Here is a 20,637-nt window from a genome sequence, read left to right as displayed (position 1 = left end):
ATTTTTATAGAAGTTCTTTGAATGTATAAAACCAGATTGTTGACTTCCCACTCGAGCTAACATTAGTTAGCTGTTCAGATCTCACATACACATATGAATGTTTAAATGTTAGCTCGGTTCAGTTCATTTTACTGAAACCATGAGCACCAGAGAAGACTGTAACTCATTCAGATATAACTTACAGTATTTATGGTTTACAGAAATGTACAATGCTGGCATTTATTCTGGTGCCTGGGCTGCTGGAGGGGTCGGACCCTGAGGCTGAGTCACTGGACTGAGCTGTATATAGAGATGTTTAAACTAATGAAGCTCCAACTGAAGTTTTTTGTGCCTTGCTTTGATACTTGAGCTGATAATGCCTCTGTACTTTTACTGAAGTAAACGGACTAATATCTGAACACGTCTATATCTGTGGAAAGTCTCCACAGCCAGTGAACCAGCAGAGAAACAAACAGCTGCAAAGTCATCACATCAGGTTTTATTCAGCAGACTGAGAACATTGAACACAGTGAAGTAAAAATGACGACAGGGAGAGTTTTGCACTGACGATTCAGACCTACTGAGCATGCTCAGTTTGAACCTCTGTATTGATACAGACTTTAGATCCTGTTGTGACCTCGTCCCTGGTGCGTCCACACAGAGACGGTGCATCAGACCGCCTCCTGAAATGTTTTCTCACAAAGGAAATAAAAAACTGGAAATAAAAATGTAATAAAATCCTCATCACAGCCTCAGTCCTGTAAAAATGCTACAAATAAAAGAAAAATAAAGAAGAAAATGTATAAAAATGACAATGAACGAGACCGTAAACACTTTCGATTAAAAAAAGAGAAATCTATTACAAACTCTGGATATGAATCGATGATCGAATGTAGAGTTCACAGAGATCGTTTTATTTTAAACACGTGGTATCAAAAAAGTATTGAAGTACAGACACTGAGGATGAAGTACCGCGTTGAAACATTTTGTGCTCGCATTTTATTAACCCTCTGAAACCCGAGCAAACTGGCATGTCTTTCAAAAATATTGGAAGACGCAATGAGCAACAAACGAAAGACGAAATTACCCAAAAAATTTGCAAGACATTAATAAACAGAGAAAATGAAAAACAAGAAAATTAGTTGAAAAAAGTTTAAAAAATTTAAAACAATTCTGTAAAATAATTTTAAAATGTAATAATAATAATTATAAATAAAGCTTTTCCCTAGTTATTTTTTAAATTTCTAAATCTATTAATTTTTTGCAATTTTTCGGGCATTTCTCACCAAGTTGCTCGTTGCTATTTTTCCCCATGTTTCTGAAAGTAATCGATTCACTCAGGGTTCAATATTCATGAAAGCCGTAAAGTGACATCGCTCCAGGATTCAAAGGGTTAATCATTATTATATTGTTGTGACGGCAGCAAGTGCATCCAGCAGCAGATGGTTTGATGCTTTGCTCGAAGGCAAACAGCTCGCAACAAACAGCACAACCCCTCCTGCATCAGTCTGAGTGACAGCTGTTTGATAAAGTGTTCGTATATCTGCTTTGGATGAAACAAAGATGGTTTAATATTTAATTATCAAAGCTTTTCATGCTGCAGCCGCCGCAGGGAGGAGAGCAAAGAGCCAACGATGCGCCGACGTGTCGGTGAACCATGACGACAATCTTTACTCTCCTGAAAAGTACTCATAGCAGTATAAAAATATATAAAGAGGTCTGTGCAGCCGGTGGCCTGTCAGGAGTTTGTGCAGGTGACTGACAGGTGAACCTGCCTACGGTCTCTGAGCCAGCCGACTCTTCCCCTCCTCCTGCTCAGCCAGCTTGAAGTGAGTGTAGGACAGGATGCCAGCCAGAGTGCAGAGGATCCCAAACGCCTGAGACACAGACAGAGGGGAGGACAGAGGACAGGGTTTAGAGACATGACTGAAGCCAGAAGGTTGAATCATCAGAGCACCACAGCTGACTCACCTGGTTCAGGGACAGCGGGTCATGGAAGAGCAGGTATCCTCCAATCAGAGTGATGCAGAATTTAAAATGACCAAACATGTTGTAGCTGCAAGCCGGAGTCAGGAGAACAACAACACATCGAAAATATTCAAATCTAACATCTTAAAGTATTTCCTGAAGACCTCCAGGAACCCTTAATTAACTCCCAAGACTACCTGAAACCCCTTAACTCAACCAGAAACTTCAACAGATACTCAAATACCTCCTCAAAGGTTCAGTGACGCCTTCAGTGAGATCAGAAATCTCCTGACGGAGACGACTGGATTCCCTTTAGAATACAGGAAGTTTCTCAAGAACGCCTGAAAACCTTTTAACAGGGTAAGATAGCTCTTCGCAAACCTCCCCAAACAACCCAATGAGCCTCAAGGAGACCTCTGAAACCGTTTTCAGGTAACCAGGAAGCTCTTCACAAACATGTCAACCCTCCCAAAGAAGACCAAAGGTCCCTCAAGAACACCAGAAATCTTCTCTGGAAATTCTGACACCCTTTTAAGAAACCAGAAAGTTCTTCACAGTGCCGTCAAACCTCCTGCAGCAAACCAAAGAAACCCCCTGAACTCCTCAAGTTCCCAAGAAAGAAGACCAAAAGTCCTTCAAGAACACCAGAAATCTTCTCTAGAAGTTCTGAAACCCTTGTTTAATGACCGCAAAGCTCTTCACAAATCCGTCAACCCTCCTGGAGAAAACCAAAGACACCTTCAAGGAGACCAGAAACACCCAAAACCCCTTAAGTCCCCAAGAAAGAAGACCAAAGACCCCCTAAAGAACACCAGAAATCTTCTCTAGAAGTTCTGAAACCCTTGTCAAGTGACAAGGAAGCGCTTCACAAATCTGTCAACCATCCTGGAGAAAACAAAAGGCATCTTTGAGGAGACCAGAAACCCCCTCAAGAAAACCTCAAACCCCTTAAATCCCCTAGCAAGAAGACCAATGACACCCTCAAGAACACCAGAAATCTTCTCTGGAAATTCTGACACCCTTTTAAGAAACCAAAAAGTTCTTCACAGTGCCATCAAACCTCCTGCAGAAAACCAAAGAAACCTTAAAGGAGACCAGAAACACCCTGAACCCATTAGGTTCCCAAGAGAAGACCAAAGTGTCCCTCAAGAACACCAGAAATCTTCTCTAGAAGTTCTGAAACCCTTGTTTAATGACTGGGAGGTTCTTCAAAAAATCCGCCAACCCTCCCGAGGAAAACCAAAGAAACCGTAAAGGAAACCAGAAGCCCCCAAAAAAACCCTCAAACCCCTAAATCCCCTAGAAAGAAGGTCAATGACCCCCAAAGAGGTTCTGAAATCCACTAAGATAAGAAAGCTCCTTAAAAAGTGCTAAAACCTTAACAGAACCTGACAGACCTGTTAACACCCTGGAACCCTCACACCGGCCCTGAAGAACCTGGACCCTGACAGACCTGTTAACACCCTGGAACCCTCACACCGGCCCTGAAGAACCTGGACCCTGACAGACCTGTTAACACTCTGGAACCCTCACACCGGCCCTGAAGAACCTGGACCCTGACAGACCTGTTAACACTCTGGAACCCTCACACCGGCCCTGAAGAACCTGGACCCTGACAGACCTGTTAACACCCTGGAACCCTCACACCGGCCCTGAAGAACCTGGACCCTGACAGACCTGTTAACACCCTGGAACCCTCACACCGGCCCTGAAGAACCTGGACCCTGACAGACAGCGCTCAGAGGTCTGTTTATATTTGAGGATACGTGACAGCCGAGGTGTTTCCAATGATCCAGTAGATGGACAGGTTGACCAGGAACGCCACCACACCCGAGAACAGCACCGTCACCTAGGCAACAAGAGGAGAACACTGTTACCTTGGCAACAGGACAACGTACAGAATCATCCCAATAACAGCCTGGAGCCAGATGTTCATAGGTTTAAGTAGTAATGTGGAGTCTGACCAGAGCGGGCAGAGACCAGGGTCCAAATATTCCTCCGTCTCCAGTCAGTGGTTCAAACAGAGGGACGACACAGAGCAGGAAGCCTGAGGACAGAGGAGCCTGACAGACAGAACTCAGGTCATTACATCACATTATATATTCATGCAAACAGGAAACTGTGACAGTGTTAACGTTACATGATGTTGATACAGTCACTGTGTCAATACTGAGTGATGTCACAGAGCTGATCTGAATGCAAACAAATATTTTACCTGTCTGTTATTTAACAGTGTCACATCAAGTCCCAGGTCAAAATCAACAAGTCCCAAGTGACGACCAGTGACTGTATATACACTAACTGCCTAAAGTGACAGGAAGCATCTTTGAGAAAAGTTTATTTGAGGTGAACTTTGAGTTTTTAGTTAAGTTTTGGCCCATCTGCTGACATGAAGGAGGTGGGGCTTATGAGTCTGCCGCCAGGGGGCAATCCCTTTTGGGGAGCTGTCATGTCGTCCATCTTTATATACAGTCTATGTCTAAGACGAACAAGTTCCAGGTCAGATCTGTCATTAAGGGGAACAAGTCCAAAGTAAAGTTCCAGGTCATAATCAACAAGTCTCGGCTAACAAGTCCCAATTCAAGCCCCAGGTTAAAGGCCAACAAGTCCAAAGTCCTGGATTAAAGGCCAACAAGTCCAAAGTCCCGGATTAAAGGCTAACAAGTCCCAGCTAAAGTCCTGGGTTAAAGGCCAACAAGTCCCAACTCTAGCTCCAGGTTAAAGACCAACAACTCCAAAATCCTGAAATAAAGGCTAACAAATCCAAAGTCCTGGATTTAAGAATAACAAGTCCCAATTCAAGCCCCAGGTTAAAGGCTAACAAGTCCAAATTCCTGGATTAAAGGCCAACAAGTCCTAAATCCTGGATTAAAGGCTAACAAGTCCAAAGTCCTGGATTAAAGGCCAAAAGACCCAACTTTAGCCCCAGGTTAAAGGCCAACAAGTCCAAAGTCCCAGATTAAAGGCTAACAAGTCCCAACTCAAGTCCTGGGTTAAAGGCCAACAAGTCCTAAATTAAGGGATAAATGTCCTAAATTAAGGCCCAGGTCAAGATCAGTAAGTCATTAGCAGTTTCAGACAGCTTCTGTCAGTATGAGGAAGTCAATGTTCACTGTGCAGAAGAAAACAAAGTGATAAGACTCTCCATCAGGAGATACTGACCCCTGACCTGTTACAGTCACAATAATATCTGCAGTTACAGTATCAGTATTAAATTTTAAGTCTTACCTGATAGTACAGAAGCTGCATGGAGTTCACCTGGAGCTCATGTTGTTTAGCCCCAACCCACTGAAAGACAGAGACAGAGACAGAGACAGGCAGGAAGACAGAAAGATTTTATTCTTGTTAATCTCACAGAAGTCACTTTATCATTTCCTGTCTCTGAGGCGTTTCCTGCCAGTGTGTATATTAACTCACCACTTGGTAAAGTGACGTCACCAGAACACCCAGTGATGCAAACACCGTCCCCAGCAGGTTGAACCGCACGTCAAAGTACGAGTTCAGGATCACCCCTAACGTGATGGGCACCTGGAGACACAGAGGGAGACGGAGACAGAGACAGAGACACAGAGGGAGACAGAGACAGAGACACAGAGGGAGACGGAGACAGAGACAGAGACACAGAGGGAGACAGAGACAGAGACAGAGACACAGAGGGAGACGGAGACAGAGACAGAGACACAGAGGGAGACGGAGACAGAGACAGAGACACAGAGGGAGACAGAGACAGAGACACAGAGGGAGACGGAGACAGAGACAGAGACACAGACACAGAGGGAGACAGAGACAGAGACAGAGACACAGAGGGAGACGGAGACAGAGACAGAGACACAGAGGGAGACAGAGACAGAGACACAGAGGGAGACGGAGACAGAGACAGAGACACAGACACAGAGGGAGACAGAGACAGAGACGCAGAGGGAGACGGAGACAGAGACAGAGACACAGAGGGAGACGGAGACAGAGACAGAGACACAGAGGGAGACAGAGACACAGAGGGAGATGGAGACAGAGACAGAGACACAGAGGGAGACGGAGACAGAGACAGAGACACAGAGGGAGACAGAGACAGAGACAGAGACACAGAGGGAGACAGAGACAGAGACACAGAGGGAGACGGAGACAGAGACAGAGACACAGAGGGAGACGGAGACAGAGACAGAGACACAGAGGGAGACAGAGACAGAGACACAGAGGGAGACGGAGACAGAGACAGAGACACAGAGGGAGATGGAGACAGAGACAGAGACACAGAGGGAGACGGAGACAGAGACAGAGACACAGAGGGAGACAGAGACAGAGACAGAGACACAGAGGGAGACGGAGACAGAGACAGAGACACAGAGGGAGACGGAGACAGAGACAGAGACAGAGACACAGAGGGAGACAGAGACAGAGACAGAGACACAGAGGGAGACAGAGACAGAGACAGAGACACAGAGGGAGACACAGACAGAGACAAGGTCAAAACAACAAAACCACCGCTCACAGCTCATCACAGTGTCATATAACACTGAACATGAAACCCACGACCCACCAGGTCTCAGGACCCTTATGTTGTGTTACTCGTGTGAGTTTGAACGCAAGAACATTTTATGTTGACTCACTTCATACGAGTGAATAATGTTCGTCATACGCACATGAAGTCACATGTGAAAAAGGCGTCATACGTCCCCAGAGGATCTCAATGCTGATTGACTATCGCGGCGCAAATCAGTAACTGAAGTTAAGAGTTTTCAACTCTTGCGAATTAGCATATGACACAAATCGCACTACTCGCATCATCCGTGCTGCTTGTTTCAAGTCAATCGCATCGCATCAGTGGAATTTGCATCTAATCTCGTCTTTACATCGTCTTAACATGTTATATCCACGCACACAAACTGTTTTATTGGCACCCGGTGTGACAACATGAGACTTTCCTCACCAGTGTCAGTTTGATCTTGGTGGAGAAGGTCTTCTTGTAGTAGGTGGTCTGGATGAGGATGATGACGGGCGTGGTCATGGCTTTAGCCAGCTGGTACGTGCCTATGGAGTTGTTCTGCAGGGAAAGGTTGGTGAAGGCCACGAACCCACAGAAGCTCAGAGCCAGCCACACGATCCTGCGCACCGGGAGGCTCTTTGGAGAGAAGATGTCCATCTTTTGACAGATGTAGAGTCCCAGCCAGGTGACCACGAAGTGAACCAGGGTCAGCGTCATGTTGGGGAAGCCGTAGTGTACGTAGATCCATTTGTTGATGAAGACGATGCAGATGGAGGACAGCAGGTTGACCAGCAGGCCGGCGACGATGCGCCCGTTGCCTGATAAATTAAACAGTGTCTGATCCATGGTTCAGTGTAGCCGACCCAGAAGAGCTTTGATTAACTTAGCTGAGGTGTTCACACTGTAAAAACAAGAAAGACTTCATGTTAGAAAGTCTAAAACTTGTGTTAAAACTCTAACATGATGAATTAATTATGTTACAGAAGCGTTATGTAACAGCTAGAGTGCAAAAATGCTAATTTACAGTGTTTTCAAGATTCACAGAAGTGACGTAGAACTTAAGGAAACACTGCAGCGCAACATACGATTAAAAGTTTAAAGTCTTTTTTTAGCATGTAAGTCCTGTCACTTAAAGTCCAACCTTACATGACGTCATGCATGTTTACACTGCCTGTTCATGGCGAGAATTTCACAATGTTGCGCTGTTTTGCTGTTCTGTATAAAGGGTACAATGTTGGAATGGGGAGACGGAGTCGTCTCGCTTTTAAGGGTGGCAGCGGAGGTACTAACAACGCCGAAACAACCTCTGTATAACAGGACAGCTGGCAGGACGGGACTATGGGTGGCGAGGGTGTGATGTTTTAACGACTTATTATGTGTATGACCGGCCATGGGAGGTTTATGATGGAGCTGATAGCAGTTAGCAGCTAACTCAAAGACGAACAGCCGCCAAAAATGCTCATTGTGAAAACACTGCTTATGACTTTTTTAAAATTCATTTCTTTGTTTCTGCTATTTCTATTTATTTTTTATTATTTATTTTTAGAATTTCTTTATTTTTCTTAATTTACTTTAACTTTATTAACTTTAATTCTAATTTCTGTTGTTGTGTTGTGTGAAGGCAATTAAGAATTTCATTGTAGGGTGCAAAGCGCTGAGTTTTCTTCTCTGCATATGACAATAAACTTCTTGAATCTTAACACATGATACAATATTACTGTGATGTTAAAACATATATTGTTACGTTGCAATTTATTGAACTACAAATTATGTCCCCAAGGGAAATCTTTAAAGACGTTTTTTAATAAAGGTTTTAATCTGTTCATCATTATTGCAGAAAAACGCATCAGTGGACTAAACAGCAGTAGATTTTAATTTTCTGGGAGCTCCCAATTTTTCTTATTTATGTTTGCAATATTAATAATTCACATGATAAAAAATCAACACTTGGTTTCTGTGTATTGACACCATATCACCACGCTAAATATCACAATGACATTCTGTACTGATGTTTCCCCCACCACAACGTTATACTTCCATTTTAGTATGTTTCAGAAGGTAATCCCGTATTTTTACTGCACTACAGTTACACTTAAAAGTTACTTCAACTAGTCAAATCAGACGATATAATATGAAGCTTTGTTACAGACTTCAGGCTCTGACACAAGAATAATAACTTTACACTGAAACGGGAACATTTGCTTTTCATAAATACTCAGCTAGAAAATAAATATAGTGAAGTAAATAGTACAGCTGCCTCTAAAAAGTACTGCAGTAACATAACATGGACACAGGTACCTTAAATGTATAGTACTTTAATAAACATACTTTCTGTCACTGTTTTCACACCTCTAATAACATTAGTGAAAAACATTCTCTGTAAAATCACTGATTTTTTACACGAGGTTTGGCCTGAGTCAGCCATGCAGAGATAACTGTATTAAGGTTTTATATTATATTGTATTATATTGTATTACAGCTTATCTTATATAAATAGTTTGAAGACAGTCTGGACACACCACAGGTCAGTGAGTGGTTCACAGTAAAAATGTTGATTTTTTTAAATGAAGTTTGGTTTGAGTCAGAGACAGAGAACTAGTTAATGGAGGTTAAATCATAAATTAAATCTTAAAATATATGTTTTATTGTTTGTTTAAATGTATTAATAGTTTCAGGATAGTCTGACTACAGCACAGGTCTGTCCCTCTGTCTGTCTGTCTGTCTGTCTCTCAGTCCTTCTGCCACGCATTAACAAAGTTTACCTGGGGTCTCCATCTTCCCCTCAGCCGGCCTCCGGACACACACACACACCGCGGCAGGCAGCGCCTCTCCCCGGCAGACAGAGCTCCAGTCCCGGCTCTAAGAGTGACGAATCCCCGGTGCAGTCCTGGAGGATCTTCTGTCCCGGTGAACACAGCCCGTTTACAGCCGTGATTGCTGCTCACAAGCCGCCCCGTGTTTTCCTGCTTCCTCCGGGTTTAACGGTTTAACGTCGGTTAACGTGCCGGTGGTGACCCACAGCGGCCGGTAGCGGAGCGGAGGAGCACAGCAGAGATCGTGTGTAACGACAGAGGTCTCACTACACATCGGAAAAAAAAAAAAATGTAAATAATAAAATAATTTGAGTGAATCACAGTCAGTGGTTTAATGTAATAAAGTATTTTACTGAAGTACTGTACTTAAGTACAAAGTCAAGGTATTTGTAGCCTGCTTTAATGGTGTATTTTTATTTATGAATGTTTATGACGAGTTTTACTTTTCATAAATTACATTTTTCTGATAATACTTGTATAACTTTACTCGAGCATTAAATACAGGACTTTTATTTATTTTAATTTTTATTAGTTATTACACACACACACACACACACACACACAAACACACAGCTGATTCCAATAGTAAAATAAAATGCATGGGTCAGACTCACCTGATGAGATCATATATAATTGTGTAACAGCCACAGTTTTAATACCTGAACTACACATAAAATAAACTAAAGAAAATAAAATTAAATAAAACGTAACAGAACAAAACAAATAAAATTAAACAAAACAATGTTAAATAAAATATAACAAAAAATAAATAAAATTGAATTAAATCAAATTTAACAAAATAAAATTAAATACAATTAAACAAAACAAAAATAAATGAAGTAAAACAAAACAAAATTAAATAAATACATTTTAACAAAACAAAACAAATACAATGAAAATTTATTTTAAATAAATTAAACAAAATAAAATTAAATACAATTAAAATGAAATAAAATTAATTTAAAAAACAAAATTAAATAAAATGAATTTAATTTAAAAAGATAATATAAAATAAACGTAATAAAATAAAATTATATGAAACTTAACAGAACAAAACAAATAAAATAAAACAAAACAAAATTAAATAAAATTAAATGAAACAAAAAATAAAATTAAATAAAAAAATTAATTTAATTAAATAAAAAAATAATAAAACAAAATTGAATGAATTACAACTTAACAAATACAATAAAAAAAATCAATAAATTACATTAAAATAAATCAAACAAAATTAAATGAAACAAATTTAAAAAACAAAGCACCAACACTGACCTGTGGGGGGCAGCACCGTGCCGCACCGGTCATCCACTCTGCCGGGAATTCTACAGAAGAAGAAGACGAGAAAGTACAGAACACACGAAGAAGAGTCCTGTTGAGCCTCGTGAAGCGGGAACTGACAGCCCCGTTTTCATCATGGACTGGTGAATTATATTTTATTATCTGTGTCAGATTTTACAGCTGTTAGTTAAATGTTTAATTCTGTGTGTGAACCGTTAGCTTGTTGTTTAGCGGCTCGTTCTTTACTTGTTAGCTTGTGCTAACGGTGCTGTTCATTATCAGTGCTGATGCTAACCGGCTAACTCCCGGTTTGTTGACATGTTGAACCAGAACTGTTAATAAGGTCGTTCTCAGTCAGAAACTGGAGCTAAATACAGCTGATGATTATTATCGATTACCCTGTCGATACTGAGCAAACCAATAACAGCAACTGATCACTGTTGTTAGCTAACAGACTGCTGGTGTTAAAGTTTAACTGAGTTATTAATGAGTAACGTTAACTTACAGTGAGGATGAATATTAATGCTGTCTCTACTACACCTGGTAGTTACCTAAACTAAACACAAAAAGTAAAGACATTTGTGTCTGGTAGATTATTTCTTTGGTGTAACAAAGCTTCTTGGAGCCACATGTGTCAGGAACATGTATTTGTGGGATGAGCAGCAGAGCTGAGTGTGAGGGTTGTGCCCATGAAAATGAGCCAAATCTTCTGTGCTAATGCCAAACAGCTTTTTCTGCTGCTGCTATTGACTCTTGTTTTGAGCCTCTGGTGCCTCCAGGTGCTGACAGTCAGGTGCCTTCAAGCTGGTGTTCTGCTAAACCAAGTAATGGCATTATTTGGAGTGAGCCTTCGTACCATCTGCAAACTGTGTATCAGAGACAGGCCGCCAAATGATGTGTTTACAGTGTCAAACACTGTGGTAGAATGTAACTAATTACACTTAGTCAGGTACTTTATTTAAGCTTTTGAGGTACTAAACATGTGAGTATGTCTATTTTCTGCAACGTGTGCTCCAGTAACACATCTTAACACATCTTTTTACTGCACTACATTTGTTTAAAAACTTAAAGTAATATGCACATTTAGATTCTGCTACAAAATATAACCAGGTAAAAAATTATGGCGCCATAAAAATGAGCTCCACCTTTACACTAACAGTGTTGAACACATGAATGCATCAGTTATTATAATCCAGTAATATAACATAGATTTTTCAGGCCGTTCTGCATCATGAGTACTTTTACTTTTTGGTACTTTAAGTAGTACTTTTACTGAAGTAAAACTTTAGAAGCAGGACTTTACTTGTAACAGGGCTACAAAGTAGGAATTGACTGATATGTTTTTTTTCAGAGCCGATGCTGATACCGATTATTATGAAACAGATACCGATAGCCGATATTTACAACCAATATATGTCTGCTGTAAAAATCATAGTCACACACTCAAACTTAGACACACACATAAATTCAGTGACTGTAATGGTAAGGACTAAACAGTAGCAGGCTATTTCAACAGCACTCGGTAACTGAGGAAACACTATCATGAGTAAGGAAACACCAGAGGCAGGATTAAAGACTCAGAATAAAAATTGAAATTTTAGATCTTTCAATAAATAGGAAAATGAATAAGTTAAAAATGAATAAATAAATAACGAAGTTGAAGAATATGCCAGCTAAATAAAAACAGATTAATGAAAAGAAATAAACAAATACACGATAGTCATAAATACAAAATTAAAAAAATAAAATGAAAAACAATAAAAAAAATAAAATAAAATTTCCTAGAGCCGAGAGTGGTGCGTGCAGGCAGTGAGAAGCACGCCAGGGGCAAAACAGAGCAGCTCAGGAACACTGTATATCGGCATATTGGTGGAAAAAATCCCCGATACCATAACCCTAAAAATTCATAATATCGGCCCAATAATCGACCAGGCTGATTATCTGTCGACCCACACACAAGTGTCACTCCATTCCACATCTCTCTACGACTGAAGATGCATAGATAGACGCCACAATGCTGTCACACTGGTGACACAGTTGTCACACATAATAGTTAAATTCTTACACAACGCTGCAAGCAAATAACTTCTTCTGTTCCAAACTTGACAAATAAAATCTACCACACAAGAAGTTTCCTGTTACAGTCTATAGTTGTTCATCCAGAACTTTCACCCCTCAAATCCTCAGAAGTAGATTCAGGGGAAGTTTCTGCACATCTTCTTTGTGTGAAGACAAAATTAAACATGGATGATTTCGTGTTCTGCAGTGTGTCACGTGATGCTTTGGCTCCACTGAGCGTAAGTCAAAGGTGAAGACTCGTGGGAAGACGTAAACTCTGTTGTGTTTTCACTCACAAACACATACTGTACGTACTCGTCTTGTCTTCCAGTGGTCAGGATGAGTTGCTGTCTCCAGTGGTGCGAGATGAGTTTGTGTCGCTCGCTGCTCGCAGGATGAAGAAGGTGGCCTGTATCCTAACCTGCTGGAAGAGAGAGAGAGAGAGAGAGAGAGAGAGAGAGAGTGTGTGTGTGTGTGTGTGTGTGTGTGATTAATTTCATGAAATAGCAAAAAGCGTTTCAGGCTGCTGGAAACCTCTTTAAATAAATACCCTCTATGTAGCACAGTGACATCACCAGTCGTCACTAATGATGTCATAAGTGTCATCAGTATCGTTGTTTTCCTGACGGTTGCTCTCAGTCCCGTCACCTGACAGCGGCACCCCCATCGCCTCCACAGTGACGCCTGCCCGCTCTCTGCTGAGGAACACTCCGGCTTCACTGTTCAGACAGGCTGGTAGGACACACACACGCGCGCGCGCACACACACTTTTATTGATTACACACGATTATTGATTACACTGTGATCTCAGACTAAATCCCTCGCCTCATGTCTCTCTGTCTCTGTCAGTAACTCCCAGATTTTCAGATGTTTCCTCCATCTTGGCTTCAGGAGGTCGAACGCCTCGATACACACACACACCCAGAAACGCATTCAGCAGTATGGTGAGACACACACACACACACACGCTCTGTTGTGGCTTCAGGCTTTGACGTTAAGATCTGAGGCACATACGATAATATTCTCTGTCAGTCGTTTCAACTCGTCTCGGCGTCAGTCTTTGGTCTGAACTGAGCGTTAAATGAATGATGTGTTTTTGTGTGTAGGATTTGGACGACAGTGATTGGACCGCCTCTCCTGTGTCTGTGATGGAGAACATCAGCTCCTTCTCAGAAGACCTCACCGACCTCAGCTCGGCGCTACTGAAGGAGGACGACCCTGGAGAGGCTGGTGGGTAAAACAAACACTCCCAGAAGCCTCTTCCTGTTACTTAGCAGCGTTCATTGTTTTTTTTTTTTTTTTAATCTTTCAGCGGCCGCCAGTCTCTTCCCAGAGTTCCTCGCATCCTTCCTGAAACACTCTTCCTCTGCGGTGTTTGATCTGCTGGAGGACTACCAGACTCTCTGCCAGAAGAAGGTCGGATCAGTTTCTGTTCAGTCAAACTGTCGTGTTTTTCATTTGAAACAAAAATAAGTTAGCTGAACAAAATGTCAGGACATGGTTAGCTTAGCTTAGCTCACCTTTGTCTCTGTCCCCGTGTTGAAGACGGACGTGCTGCTGTCCGTGGTCCTCAGAGCGGGTCAGAAGAGTAAGGCAGCAGGAGTCTACTGGCTGCTGCAGCAGGAGAACTGCTCCTGGAGACTCATCACCTCGCTGTACAAGTACGCACCTGTCCATGTCTACCTGTCTGTCTGCCTGTCTGTCCACTTGTCTCTGACTGATGAGCTGTCTGTGTCTGCAGGGACCGGGTCCAGTTGGCGCTGGAAGATGACATCACAGACATGGTTGTGAGTTACAGTTTAGAGACTTTGAGACACACACACACTTTTAAACCCTCAATTACGCATGACTCTGAGGCTGTACATGTGACGTGCGTGTGTGTGTGTGTGTGTGTGTGTGTGAAGGCTCCCAGTGAGAGTGAGAAGGTCGTGGTGGAGCGGCTGTTCCAGCGGGACGCCGTTGTACGTCAGAGTCAGGTAACAGACACTTCCTGCGTCCTCCTCCTGAAGGAGTGTTAAATAAACGGTCTGGAGCAGGACGAGGAGACGACCACTGAACAGAGTTTGTTTTTGTGTCACAGCTGGTTGTTGATTGGCTGGAGAGCATCGCCAAGGATCAGATCGGAGACTTTTCCGACAACATAGAATACTATGCCAAAAACGTCTGCTGGTGAGTCTGTCTGTCACTCTTTAAATATCACGCCTACAGTTGTGTGTATTATTACGATGTGTGTGTGTGTGTGTGTGTGTGTGTGTCAGGGAGAACACCCTCCACTCACTGAAGCTGAGGAGGAAGAGCGGCACTGCCTTCACCGTTCCCCTGGTCACTGAACTGGTGAGGATTGTTACCATGGCAACAAACACACAGGTTACACACACAGTAATGTGTGTTTTTAAGAGGACAACAGTCTCCACACACAGGAGTGTTTAGCATTCATTCATCATCTGTAGCTGCTTATCCTGTTGGTGGGCGCGGGGGGGGGGGGCGCGGGGGGGGGTGGAGCCTGGGTTCACCCCAGTCACCAGACTATTACAGGGCTGACACACTTCAAACGAATCAGTGTGGATACAGCCATAGGTGATGTGTGTGTGTGTGTGTGTGTGTGCTCAGGACCCAGATGCTCCTCTGCGGCAGCAGCGCCCCCTGGCTGACCTGGACAGAGAAGATGACGCCCGACTGCTGAAGAACCTGTTCACTCTGATCAGAGCGGGGATGACTGAGGAGGTAAAGAGACGAGCAGGGGGTAAAGACAGATTTAAAGGGCCATTACACACATTTAAAATAAATGGATTAACTTTTACCACCTACTCCTCGTGGTGTCAAACATGCAGGTTGTTTCAGCTTCATCTTCTGAGGTTTGAAGGTGACCATCTCTGGGATTTTTTTTTTTTTACAACTGACAAATCTGACACTGTAATTGTTTCATCTTGAAACTTAAAGCTGTTTGTGTGTGTGTGTGTGTGTGTGTGTGTGTGTGTAGGCTCAGAGGCTTTGTAAGCGCTGTGGTCAGGCCTGGAGAGCTGCAACCCTGGAAGGCTGGAAACTTTACCACGATCCCAACATGAACTCAGGTAACCTTTGACGCCAGTCTGACCTGAGTGATGATCAGAGTTTTCTTAAAGGGATAGTGCACCCAAAAATGAAAATTCAGCCATTATCTACTCACCCATATGCCGAGGGAGGCTCAGGTGAAGTTTTAGAGTCCTCACATCACTTGCAGAGATCCAAGGGGAGAGGAGGTAGCAACACAACTCCACCTAATGGAGGCTGACGGCGCCCCAGATTCAAACGTCCAAAAACACATCATTGAAACCACAAAATATCTCCATACTGCTCGTCCGTAGTGATCCAAGTGTCCTGAAGCCCCGACATAAAAAGTTGTTTGGAAAAACCTCATTTGAGCTCTGTTTTTAGCCTCATTGTAGCCTGTAGCTCTGACTGCTTCTCTGGGCACCACGCGCACGTGTGTGCGCTTGCGTGAGACCAATATTTTGTGGTTTCAATGATGTGTTTTTGGACGTTTGAATCTGGGGCGCCGTCAGCCTCCATTAGGTGGAGTTGTGTTGCTACCTCCTCTCCCCTTGGATCTCTGCAAGTGATGTGAGGACTCTAAAACTTCACCTGAGCCTCCCTCGGCATATGGGTGAGTAGATAATGGCTGAATTTTCAGTTTTGGGGGCACTATCCCTTAAAGTCTGTAAACGTGCACACACACCTGTGAACAACTCGTCACTCACCCGTCTTCGTGACGTCTCCATCGTGTCTCTGCAGGCAGCGGGCAGCTGCAGCCTGTTGAAGGAAACCCTCAGAGAGGAATCTGGAAGGCCTGCTGCTGGAGGATGGCTGAGGAGGTACCACACACACACACACACACACACACACACTGCCCACTGTGTCCAAGATGCCAGAACTGTCCTCTTCAGAAGAACCTGCACAAAAGACAGATTGAGTGAAAAGATTTTATAAAGAACAAAACATTGTTAATGTGTGTGTGTGTGTGTGTGTGTGTGTGTGTGTTTCAGGGGCAGTTACACAGATATGAGCGAGCTATCTACGCCAGCCTGAGTGGAAACCTCAAACCGGTAATTTTGTATCTGTGTGTCTTCATGTGTGTGTCCTTCTGTTTCAGTACATGGTATTAATGACAGGACACATTTGTCCACCTCACACTAGATTTAGAATCAGCAGATTTAGGTTTTGAGTCATTTTATGAAGTTTAGTGCTGCAAATTATGGAAACTGTCATTATTGATTGATCCGGCATCTTTATCCCTCCTGTGTGTGTGTGTGTGTGTGTGTGTGTGTGTGTCAGCTCCTGGTAGTGTGTGAGTCGTGGGAGGACTATGTGTGGGCGCACTTCAGAGTGATGGTGGACTCACTGGTTGAAAAAGAGCTGATGTCATCGGGAATGGCCCACCAGGAAGTCGAGATGCTGCCGCGGGAATACCTGGAGGCCAAGTGCGTCTCACACACACACACACACACACACACACACGCAGAGAAATGTTAGTAAAATAAAAACACAGCTGACATGTGTCTGATCGTGTTTCTGTCTCTCAGCTGGACGATGGAGAAGGTGTTCGAGGAACTTCAGGCATCGGAGCTGAAGGTGAAACTCTCACTATCTGAATGTGATCAGTGACTCACATGACTGAACCTACACGTATAAAACCAGCTTTCTTTTTCTGTGTGTGTTTGTGTGTGTAGAGGGTGTTGGAGGAAACCAGAGAGCATCACCACGTCATCCAGAAGTTTGTCATCCTGGGAGACCTGGACGGTAAATATCTGTTCACACTTAAGATTCACGACGAGATGAGTTGAAACAAACGTTGACAGGAAGTGACCACCATGAGAGGGCGTATCATCTCTAGTCAACAACTCTCTGTGCTTCCGTTAACCTCTCTTTGTCTTTGTCTCTCTCAGGTCTGTTGGAGGAGTTTTCTGATTGGCTGACAGCCTCTAAGCCCCTCCCCTCCCACCTGCTGCGTTTCATGACTCACCTGCTGCTGTTCTTCCGCTCTCTTGGTGTGGCTCTGAAGGTAAAGTAGACGAACTTGTCAGATTTATGATGTCACGGTCCGCCACTTTGATCCACACTGAAATATATTTACCCCTCTGGCGCCGTCATGAGTTTCACGTCTGTTGTACAGACATGTTTTCTCTCAGGACGCACTGTAACGACTGTGGTGACTTTTCGTCTCGGTTGACGTTTGCTCACTTGTCCGTGTCTCTGTTCCTCCGTCTGTCTCTCAGGAGGAGGTGTGTGTGGACGTGGTGAAGGCGTACGTCTCCCTCCTGATCCGGGATCAGCAGACAGACCTCGTGGCGAGCTACGTCAGCCAGCTACCCGCCGAGCTTGCCACCATTCAATACGCTGCCTTCTTGGAGACCGTCACTCAGCCGGCACTCCGCCCCCGCTGCCTGCAGCTCGCCACTGAAGCTGGTGAGGAAACAAACACTGAATCACACACACGGTGAGTTGAGGAAGACGACAAACAAGATCACTGAGAGAAGATGTTTGTTTCTGTGTGTGCAGGTCTGGATGTCGCTGCGATAACCAAGCTGGTGGTGGAGATGGTGAGAGAGAGGGACGAAACCGAGTTCGCACATCACAGCCAGACGCTGGAGACGGGAACGTCAAAGGTATGGACGACACAATGGAACAGACGCTACCACCACAAAATATCTGTCGACCAAAACTTAAAAAATTGAATGCCACCACTGTGACGCTGTGCCCTGATAGGAGGACCTGAGGAAGATCGATGTCATCGACTGGCTGCTGTTTGACCCCGCCCATCGAGCCGAGGCCCTGAAACAGTCCAACGCCATCATGAGGAAGTTTCTGGGTACTTTGTCTATTTATTTATTAATCTGTCTCAGCTGTCATGTTCACCTCTGAGTCACTGACATGGAGATCCTGGACGGATCGCTACAGTCACGTGACCCTCGCAGCAGCCCGTCTTGAGTGTCCCGTACTGACAGCAAGGACCATGATGCATTGCTTCCACCTGACTGTGTGACTGTTTCAGCTCTGCAGAAACACGACGCAGCGAAGGCGGTGTTCTCTAAAGTTCCTGAGGATTCAATGAGGGAGATTTGCTGCCAGTGGTCGGGGATGGGTCAGACCACGCCTCTACCTGCGGAGGACGAGAACGCCATCAGAGAACACCTGTGTATCAGAGCATACCTGGTCTGTCCCCCGTCTGTCCTAAGAATGTCGTTACCATGACTGTAACCATGGTGATAAGATGTTAATGATGAGAGAATCCCTCTGTAGGGATCAATCAGGTTATTGATCTGAACGTGTCTCTCACAGGAAGCTCACGAGGCGTTCACTGACTGGTTCAGCCACAGCAGCTCCGCCCCCCAGAAGCCAGCGCCCGCCCCTGAGGCCAAATTCACAGAGAGAGTAGCCAATGAGATGCGAGAAAAGGAGTACCAGGTACACACACACACACACACACACACACACACACACACACACACGGTTCATATCTACGTTTTCAAACATTACTCTGATGCAGCTTATAAAGTGTGTGTGTGTGTGTGTGTGTGTCTCTCTCAGACCTCCCTGTCTGCCTGGTCGTGCCGTCTTGAAGTTCTAACCGAAGACGTGAAAGAGAGAATCTACAACGTGCTGCTGTTCGTAGACGGAGGATGGATGAACGACAACCGACAGGTAACTGTTGACCACGCGACACGTTGAGGGCGTTTCCACGGCAGCGACATTCCAGAGAAATAATAAAGTTAAAAATACTTTGCCCGCAGATGATCTGACTCATGAAGATGATGAATTGATTGATTGATGATTATTGGATTGTTTCCAGGATTCAGAGCCAGATTCAGAGCGCAGCCACCAGATGGCGGCGCTACGTTCACTGTGTCTGCCCCGTCTCACCTTCCTGCTGCTCAGCGTGCTGCAGAACTCCTCCAGACACCAGGAGGCGCTGCGACTCGCTGACATCATCTCATCTGACCAGCACCGCCTCTACCAGGTAATTAAAGCGTCTTAATTGATCCTGTACGCTAAATTAACTAATGCTGTATCTGTCTGTATTTTCTCTTTCTAAATCTGATCGAGGTTTTGTTTCTGTCTCTGATTTTATCTCATCGCCATCAACACGGTTCGTTTCTCTCCTTTAACTCAGGTTTTCTCTAAAGAGGAGCTGAGGAGGTTTCTCCAGAAACTCAGGGAGTCGTCTCTTGCTCTGTTGGACCAAGGACTCGACCCACTGGGCTACGAGTTACAGCCATGAACACACACACACACACACACACACACACACACTGAGCGGTGTTTGACTCACAGTTGATTCTTTGGATTGTGTTGTTTTTGTAAAATAAAAAGTTTTTCTGTAGTTATGTCGTGTGAACTTTGTTTGAAGCACATCCTGATAACACACACAGTGTAGAACTTTAACTGCTGCTGATCAAAATGATCCGATTGACTTTTTTATGTCGATTAAATGATGACAGAGTTCAGATAAAGCAACAAGAGAAAATGTTTTGTGATACGAATTTAAGAGGCCACTGAGTTTAGTCTTTAATATCACAATGAAAAATAATTTTTGGAGGCTGAAGTTGTGTTTGCGAAGAAAAGAATTCAGGCTTCACAAAGGGACAGTTTCTGCACCGACATTCACTGAGGTTTTAAACGTGTTATGTCAGTGTCATAGTTTTGTTTCTTAATTGATCAGTGGGAGAAATTCATGTTACAGCAGAGAAGGAACTAAATTAGAGCGGTGACATTAAGCTAAGCTGTTATAATAAACGGGGTTCACACACAAAATTCCAAAACGTTTCCATGACTTTTCAAGGACCCCTGATAAAGAAATATTTTTCTCTTTCCTGGAGTTTTACGAACTATTCAAATATGATTTCAGCAAGCTAGAAAACATCCAGGGAGAGAAAAAGAAACGTTGATACACTGACGCATATTAGAGCTACGTTACATCGACAGCTGCAGAATAATTGATAAATAAATTTGCCCTTATGTCACGTTACATGGAAGATTATCCTGTTTTTTGTGGTAATTTTTTTCTGTTGTTCGGGGTCATTT

The 20,637-nt window shown here is 43.6% G+C and overlaps 2 protein-coding genes across 2 annotated transcripts; one reads left to right on the top strand and one right to left on the bottom strand.

The window, feature by feature from the left end:
- Positions 1 to 456: 456 nt before the first annotated feature.
- slc35e3 (solute carrier family 35 member E3) lies at positions 457 to 9,385 on the bottom strand. Its single transcript, XM_078165271.1, has 8 exons — positions 9,193 to 9,385; positions 6,875 to 7,331; positions 5,365 to 5,475; positions 5,176 to 5,235; positions 3,912 to 4,010; positions 3,714 to 3,796; positions 1,951 to 2,035; positions 457 to 1,856 (listed from the first exon to the last, which is right to left on the bottom strand). Exons 2-8 carry the CDS (start codon positions 7,274 to 7,276, stop codon positions 1,755 to 1,757), a joined length of 942 nt encoding a protein of 313 aa, XP_078021397.1. The 5' UTR covers positions 7,277 to 7,331; positions 9,193 to 9,385; the 3' UTR covers positions 457 to 1,754.
- Positions 9,386 to 10,587: 1,202 nt separating this feature from the next.
- On the top strand, positions 10,588 to 19,936 carry nup107 (nucleoporin 107). The gene is made up of 27 exons (XM_033615398.2): positions 10,588 to 10,664; positions 12,911 to 12,990; positions 13,219 to 13,314; positions 13,429 to 13,523; positions 13,686 to 13,809; positions 13,892 to 13,995; positions 14,125 to 14,240; positions 14,321 to 14,366; positions 14,484 to 14,555; positions 14,660 to 14,748; positions 14,838 to 14,913; positions 15,190 to 15,303; positions 15,560 to 15,650; positions 16,351 to 16,430; positions 16,602 to 16,661; positions 16,891 to 17,036; positions 17,139 to 17,187; positions 17,286 to 17,355; positions 17,502 to 17,617; positions 17,832 to 18,021; positions 18,115 to 18,221; positions 18,322 to 18,424; positions 18,608 to 18,768; positions 18,895 to 19,020; positions 19,144 to 19,257; positions 19,406 to 19,573; positions 19,727 to 19,936. Exons 1-27 carry the CDS (start codon positions 10,657 to 10,659, stop codon positions 19,832 to 19,834), a joined length of 2,709 nt encoding a protein of 902 aa, XP_033471289.1. The 5' UTR covers positions 10,588 to 10,656; the 3' UTR covers positions 19,835 to 19,936.
- Positions 19,937 to 20,637: the final 701 nt, after the last annotated feature.

The sequence above is a fragment of the Epinephelus lanceolatus genome, chromosome 23 (assembly GCF_041903045.1).
Source record: "Epinephelus lanceolatus isolate andai-2023 chromosome 23, ASM4190304v1, whole genome shotgun sequence".
Lineage (NCBI taxonomy): Eukaryota > Metazoa > Chordata > Actinopteri > Perciformes > Serranidae > Epinephelus > Epinephelus lanceolatus.
The sequence above is the reverse complement of the archived record's forward strand: the minus strand, read 5'-3'. Positions and strand labels throughout refer to the sequence as shown.

What these genes read in the sequence shown, in the direction of transcription:
- slc35e3 (XM_078165271.1), bottom strand. Translation starts at nt 7,276, where the DNA reads ATGGATCAGACACTGTTTAATTTATCAGGCAACGGGCGCATCGTCGCC. An exon ending in TGCAGCTTCTGTACTATCAG is followed by an intron (nt 4,011 to 5,175) that starts GTAAGACTTAAA and finishes TCTGTCTGTCAG; the next exon opens with GCTCCTCTGTCCTCAGGCTT. An exon ending in CCTGGTCTCTGCCCGCTCTG is followed by an intron (nt 3,797 to 3,911) that starts GTCAGACTCCAC and finishes CTTGTTGCCTAG; the next exon opens with GTGACGGTGCTGTTCTCGGG.
- nup107 (XM_033615398.2), top strand. An exon ending in AGACTCTCTGCCAGAAGAAG is followed by an intron (nt 13,996 to 14,124) that starts GTCGGATCAGTT and finishes CCCGTGTTGAAG; the next exon opens with ACGGACGTGCTGCTGTCCGT. An exon ending in ACCAGCACCGCCTCTACCAG is followed by an intron (nt 19,574 to 19,726) that starts GTAATTAAAGCG and finishes CCTTTAACTCAG; the next exon opens with GTTTTCTCTAAAGAGGAGCT.